The 7,464-nt window shown below is 49.2% G+C and overlaps 1 protein-coding gene across 1 annotated transcript in view; it reads right to left on the bottom strand.

Moving 5' to 3' along the window:
• Positions 1–931: 931 nt before the first annotated feature.
• Positions 932–7,464, bottom strand: part of GLG1 (golgi glycoprotein 1) — a 126,919-nt gene continuing 120,386 nt past the window's right edge. Inside the window, exon 26 of the mRNA XM_037063640.1 lies at positions 932–5,904. Coding sequence (XP_036919535.1) covers positions 5,737–5,904 — 168 coding nt within the window. The 3' untranslated portion in view covers positions 932–5,736. The remainder of the gene's footprint in view (positions 5,905–7,464) is intronic.

Genomic DNA, 7,464 nt, shown 5'->3' with positions numbered 1-7,464 from the left:
CCATCAGAGGGGCCCAGTGCAGCTGGGCTACGCACCGGCTTCTCTCTCGTGGGGTACCGGGACAGAGAGCTTGAACCTGCACCTCATTTCCCACACTTACACCTAAGCAGGCAGCTTCGGTGGGACACTCAAGGGCACCTGGTACTAGGTGCTCCCATTCAGGACTCACGCACTCAGAGGGCCCTCAAATCCTCTTCCTCCTTCCTTTTGCTCTTCACCTCCTCCCGACCTCCACTCTACACCCCAGCCCACCACCTCTTAAGGGACAGCTGCCGAAGCAGATGTGAGGGGTCTTGGGAAGAAACCCTGGTCCTGGGGTTCCTATTCCTTTCTCACTGAAAACCCCATTACGTGAGTCCTAGTACGGATATTATGACTTCAAAAATCTTTGCTACTGTGACAATTCATTCAGCTATTCCTTTTTAAACAGCCAGATACAAATTAGCTTTGCTAAATGCAGGAGGCAGAAGGGTCATCAAGGGTGTTGCAGCAGCCACTGACCCCCAAACTGAGCAGGGCATGGAAAATAAATGCGGCCCAGCCCTGGGCCTCAACTGGAAGGTGGGCACGAGACCAGGCACCACCCACGTGTAGGACCTGTAAGGAGAGGCTCCAGGTAGGTGCACTTCCCAGGAAGGAGCCTCAGGACATGGCTTGAACACGAGTAGAAGGAACAATCCTGGACACATCAGTCCGAGGGCCAGAAGAACCCAGATCTGACTTCCCTCTCCTCTAGCAATCCTATGGTCCAGCTCTGCACATCTTAATCCTATGGTCCATCTCTCTGCACATCTCACTAAAAACCAGAAGCAAGTTTTGTGAGCATCAGTGACAAGTTCACAGTCAGTGCTCACACCTCTGTAGGCTTCTACCAGGAGAGGAGGAGGTTGTAGAGTCCTCCTAGTCACCATAGAGAAGATTTAACAAGTAAAAACCTGCAAACTCTTTATTAAATTCTCCCATTTCATCTGTACAGAAAAAAATGCACATTATGTTCAGAATCTCGGAAACATCTCAAAATTACACAGCATGAACATGTAAAAACAAGGAACTGCAGGGAGTTTATACATAGAAAGGAAAACCATTTACAAAAGAGGCTTGTTAATTTTACTTTTCTTTCTTCCTTAAAAAAAAGTCAAAGGCCTGAGACCTCACATAGCATTTGCTGCACAGTCTGCTTTGCTGTTTGGGACTGAGCTGGGGGACACCGTGCTGGGAGAAGCCGCTCCATCCAGTGCACTGCAGTCTGACCAGGGGACCTATTCAAACCACCCTAGCACATCTGGCATAGGTCCTGCTGGGCTCTGGGTCCAGGTGCCAACTCTATGTTGGGGGGGAGGGGAGGCAAAAACGGAATATAGAGGCGCTATCTGAATGTTCTCCTTGACCAGGGAGATTTCTCCCCGGCACGTGTCCCAATATCCCTACCTGTGTATCACGGGGGATCATGGGAAGGGGGAAGGAGAGGAAACCACCGCCAGAATCCTGTCACCACCAGGATCCTGTCACCACCAGCCCTAGCAGACCATCCCACCTCTGTGCTCCAAATGAAAACAGTCCCTGGCCTTCACAGTGATCTCACTCGATGGGCTGGGGAAACCTGCACCCTGAAGGTCAGTCTGAGGTCAGGGAAGGAAGGGAGATCTGGATTCAAACTGGACTGCCCTAATGTGGTTCCTGACCGCCCGAGCGGCAAGGAGGAGGGCCAAGAGCAGCTTAGTCAGAGCAGTGGCCAAGCAAGACAGCTGAGAGCGTGAGAGAGGCAGACCAAACAGCCGCCTGGCCCCAGGCCTTTGCGAATCAAAGACCTCTGGGGGGGTGAGGAGTGTCCCTAAACACCCACGAGAAACTCAGGGCACCGGAGTACTGTTTTGGAAAACTACTTTGGCGCTGTCCAAATGATGAGAAATATAAGGGATCTTTAAGGTTTTTCAAATTATAAGAATCTGAAATACAAGCAAACATATCAAAATGCATATAATTCAAAGGCTGTATTCTTCTTTTTGTTCTATGCCAAAATTTAGGTTGAATGTGTCAACCTAAATTCCAATCTCAGCTTAGAAGCTGAGCTGGCTAGCTTCCAAGGGTCCCTACTCTAACTTCCTTCTCCATATATGCTTACTTAGCACGAGTTCTATGTGAAGAATGATTATTTATTCATTTATTTGTTGGTGAGGGAAAGGAAGAAATGGGAAGTCAAGGCCCTTTCTCAGAGAAACCTGAGGTCCCGTGTAGCAATCTGCCCTTCCCTGATGGACCACTTTGGAAGGGATCTTTGAGCCCAGAGTAGTACCACGGCCTGGGGGTGGAGAGGACAGGCACCTTTTCCAGAAGTCACATTCATATATGAGAGGAACTCTTCTCTTGAGAAGGCAGAGGAAGTCGGCATATAAATTCCTTTCTGCTTTGTCTGATAAAATGTAAATGGACACTGCGGACCCCTTAACCATCAGATTCTTCTATTATGTGACCTCAGGAGACGGGAAGAGATGAAACCTAATAGCAGTTTTCTGTGACATCTTTCAGGAAAGCAGAACCCCCCGCTCTCCCCACCAGCAGAACTGCTCTTTGTCCCCCAGAAGAGTAGGTACAGGATGTTGAGATCGCTGAAAGCCTGCACTGACCTCAGGTCAACACCCGCTCACTAAATACTAGAATTCCCTAGCCTCTGAGTGTGTGCGGGCTCAGAACGAGCTGACTGGATGCACAGAACTGGGACTGGCAGTGCTGGCAGAGGCCTCGAGGGAATGCAGAGAATCCGAGCCTTGGCTAGGGCTTCCATCTTGGTGCATCTCGTTCACAGGCTTCTCTAGGGATGGCAGCAATAGCAGAGGAGGGCCAGGGATGCGCCAAGGTAAAGTCTCACTCTGAGAGCCACCCTCTGTGAGAGATGCTCCAGTACAGGGAGCAGGTGGTCTTGTTCTTGCCATTTTACCCAGACTTCTGATTTCCGGTACATAGTGCCTCCAGCTCAGGAGCCTGACCTCCTGGTGCCTCTGGAATGTCGCGGAGCACATTAAGCGTGAGTCTCTGAGACACTGGAGTGAGCTAATAAGGCCAGGAGAGTTACCTAGCTATTGTAATTTTCAGCAAAAAACCCCCACCTGTTACTTCTGTTATTGTTCATGGGCTAGGCAGCAGAAGATAAACGCCATTGTCTATCACTAGTTCCTCCAGCGGGGCCATGGTTTCTTTCTGACCTGCCGATCCACGCACAACTGAATCCCGAGGCCGACGATAACCAGAGTGTGCCAGCACCTGCTTGTCATACCCACGAAGAACAGAACAGATACAGTGCAGGTTCGTGTGATGGTGGGCACAGAAAACTGCTCAGGACATGGCCTGGAATCTTAAGAACCAGTCATATAAAACTATTTCAGGTTGGACAGGGAAATGCTTTCTTGCAACAAAAAACTGGAGATACAGGCAAAGTTATCCCTCCTACTCTGACCGTTTCTAAAGAGGACAAATGTTTCAAAAGTCAAACTCCTTTTCCAACTTCCAGATCTGCCGCAGCCAATGAGGAAAGATGGTCTCAGGAAAGAACAGATGTTTGAGAAACATCGACCTATGGAGATGCTCTACGTGTACCGGGAGGGAGACTGGAGATGATGACGGCCCCGCCCCTCCACACAGTGAACATTAATCCTACCTGTAAACCACGCCAGACACTCTGGGGGTTCTGCGTTTAGAGGGTATCCCCACTTCTCAATCCCAAGCCTCAGCAGTGCCCATCCCGAGGTGGGAACCCCTGGGGGTAAGCTGTTCGGACCAGCTCAATTCTGTCCGGCAGCGGTGGCAGTAGGGGGTGTTGCTCAGACTTCAAGTTTCAAGTTTTACGAGACTGAAGAATCTCATGACAGCTGCTGAGAACCAGGAAGACTCTGAGAGCGGGACTGAGGAGACCACACAGCCCAGCAGCTCCCCTCAGGGGCTTACACTACCCTGGGCAGGGGGAATACACAGCTGGCTTCAGGAACCCACTGCCTCCAGGAAGGGTGGCGAGGAGAAATGAAAGGAAAAGAAAACCACAGTATCAAATACACATCAGTCAGGTTAGACAGGGAGTGAGTAGGATCAAGAGTTCCACAAACTGCCCCACTTTGTACTGACTGCATTCCAGGGAAGACGAATGCTGCGTGGGTCCATGGCACACATGGACAGTGGCGAAGGAGGGGCGAGGGCGGAAGGGCGCCATGGTCTAAGTAGACAGTTTTAGGCACGTGATTTATAATACTTCGTGGACGTTTAACAGGTTAATAAAATATATATTATATAAATATATCTCCCACTGTACATGCCGCCCTCCTGCGCAGCTATTGTGACTCCATGCCCCAGACTCAAGCCAAGGTGTGCCGGGCAGAACCACGGGGCCTGCACGCCTCCCTCTATACCCTCCGAGGCTGCCACCTCCACACTGGAGGGGAGGGCGAAGGGCCAGAAATATTGCTTCCAGTAAGCTCAGACTCTGAAAAGACTGATGAATCACCAGAGTGCAACACTCAGCCAATGCCTTCTATAGTGGGTCTATGCAGCAAATGGACAGAAAGAAAAAAATGGAGAAAGCCTCCACCTTTTTATGTAATAGCTTTCCGCGTCCTCACTGTGTAGAGGCATAAAGGAGCTTGTCTAGGAAGGTGGCCTTGAACCTGCAGAAAGGTCCGGTTGGACTGCCAGTTACACCCTGAGACCATGCTAAGAATCTTTATAAGCCATTATCTCTGACCTGCATTGTTGCCTAAAAAATAAAGCAAAGTGAGTCAATCTCCTGCTCCTCCTTCCTGCCCTCCTCCACACTCACTGCTTTCTGGCAGGACTTCCGGGGCAACTGCTACCCCAGCAGGGTCAATTCCAATGTGACTGAGTCCTGCACTAGCCTGGAGGAGGAAGATCACTGGGATTCTGCTACCTGGGGTCTCAGGGTCCAGCCTCTCAGGGCAGATCAGCATCACAGCGTTTTGATCCTCTCCCCAATCCACTCACCCTTGGCCTATGAAGAACCATGCTTTGCTTCACTGGGGTGAGGAGATCACAGAAAATACTCATGGCCTGGGGGTGTCTTGACCAGCAGTGGCTGTATTAGGGTGGAAGCTGGAAGGCATAACTGTTTCAGCAGAAAAAAATAGGACCCTAAGCAGGCTGGTAAGTGGTTTCCCATGACTCGGTGAAGTCCATGGCCCTGACACAGCCCTAAGGTGCTTCTGAGAAATAAGCAAGACATCCCAGTTTTAGCATATCGGGTGGCGTGTCTCCCTCTAACATCCTGTCTTCATTTTACATAGTCACACAGAAGAGATAACCCACTGCCCAAATCAAGCCTGGAGGAGATGTGTTACTATATACATTTTTTTCTTTCTTTAAAAATGTCTTTCTTTTTTTTTTTGGTGTTTTTTAAAAAAAAAAATCATTTGAGTTGCAGGTCAGGTGAGTTGGTTCTGGAAGTACCGGTAGTTCCATTGGTAGGAGAGAGACTCGTCTACAAGCAGGTAAACCCCAGTTTGCCGACAAAGGTGATAAAGAGCGGCCAGCTGCTGATGCTGCACAAATGGTCGAAAGGAGAGGGACACCATGAGACGGGCGGAGTCTGAGATGGGACAACGCAGTGGATACCTGCTGCTGCTCTAATATGGGTGTTGGAGGCACCTCTGAGAAGAACAAGGTGAGCGGGTACGCTATACAGGAGGGCTGTACAAACTGGGCACTGGACAGGTAGTTCCTCTGGTGGTCAAGGTGGCTCTACCTGTCCTTGAGCTCTCGTGTCACTCGTTTGGTGATACGTCCACACATCAGGCCGATCAGGAACAATATACAGATGCTCCCACTGATCACAGAGAGAATGTAGTTCTTTGATGGGGATGTCATCACTTGCATGGCGAGGTCAGAGAAGCCATCCGCAGGGGCCACCTGGAAGGATGTGTAACAGCATCACCCTTTGAGAGAGAACCAGGCTGGGGGCGCTACCTTGCCCTACCTCAATTCCTCGTTGGACTGATGTAATTTCTTTTGAGGAGAGAGGGCAAGGGACAAGAGCTATAACTCCTTTATCTGATCATAATATTGCATATATCTACTGCGCACGATTAGATGGACCTGGAGAGTATTATGCTGAATGAAATAAGCCATTCAGAGGAAGACAACTAACCACACAATCTCACTTATAACTTTACAAACAAAATAGAAGCACAGAAACAAAAAGAGGCCGACAGCTGTCAGGGGAGGAGGGTCAGGGACCTGGGTAAAAAAAGGTGGAGGGATTAAGGAAAAAACAATATACAAAACACACAGACGCACAAAAACAGTATGGTGGCAGCCGGAGGGAAAGGGAAGACAGAGAGGTGGGAGAGGGCAAAGAGGAGACAAAGGAGGATGGAAAGAGACGTTACTTTGGGTGACGGGAGCACAGTGCAGTGTGTTTTACTGAGCTGTACACCTGAAGGTTGTGTGATTTTGTTAACCAATCTCACCCCAATAAATTCAGTTAGAAAAAGGGACTGCTAAGAAAATTTAAAAGAAAAAAGATTAGAAAATGCAGACAAATCCAAAGAGGGGAAGCCTCATCACAGGAATCACTACTGACAACAAAACAATAGCCCGTGTGCGGAGGACTGGACGCCGTGCCAGGCCCTGGCAGGGGCTCCGAGTGTTTTCAGTCCTTTAGGCCTCACGCCAGTCCTTGTGGGTTTCATGACTCCCAAATGCCAGGTGAAGCCCCAGAGGCCCAGGAAATGGGAGATGGTGCAGAGACTAGCAAAAAGCCACAGGCTCTTACGTATTCTGATTCATTTTCTTTACCATGTTTGTAAAAAAATAATCAAAATTGTGCTGTATGCTAATTCTGTATCTTGACTTGTTTTCACTCATTATATCATAAACAATAAAAAATAACGTGTAGATGCAACATGCGGGGACGGAGTATACTTCACCACTTCCCCCATTGCAGACACGAGTAACAATACGTCTTCATCCTCAGTCTTCCTTTCTGCTGTCTCAAACGCACCTCTACGGGAGCCTGCTGTGGTGGAGTCAGAACCGAAAGGCTCCCCAGCTGCACACAAACCTGTTCTTTTGAGCTTCCCCTAGCCTGGGTGCCTGAAAAGCGCTGGCCCGGAAATGTCTGGGCTGCTTCTGTGCTCATCCCACACACACAAAATAGAGCAGGAGGCTTCAGACTAATGTGACTGGAGCACCAACACTTGTCAACACAAGACAAGCAGTGGCGTTACCCTGAATCAATGCTTATTAGCAGCTCCAAAGTGGAAACTGATGAGGAAAGAAGAGACTAATTTCATGTCTCCGCTGTTTCAAATAAGGACTTCAAAGCTGACTTTGTTCCCTTGGGACAAGGGGTGAAGGGTTCACTTGCAATATGGACAGCCATGCGCCCTTATGTCTGAGTATAAAGACTTTCTGAGGTCTTCCCGCTTGCCTGTTGCCCTTGACCTTTAAACACATGGGTGACGGGAG

Source organism: Sturnira hondurensis, unplaced genomic scaffold (genome assembly GCF_014824575.4).
Source record: "Sturnira hondurensis isolate 20B ecotype Veracruz unplaced genomic scaffold, ASM1482457v3 Scaffold0014745, whole genome shotgun sequence".
Lineage (NCBI taxonomy): Eukaryota > Metazoa > Chordata > Mammalia > Chiroptera > Phyllostomidae > Sturnira > Sturnira hondurensis.
This window is presented reverse-complemented; position numbering and strand designations above follow the sequence as displayed.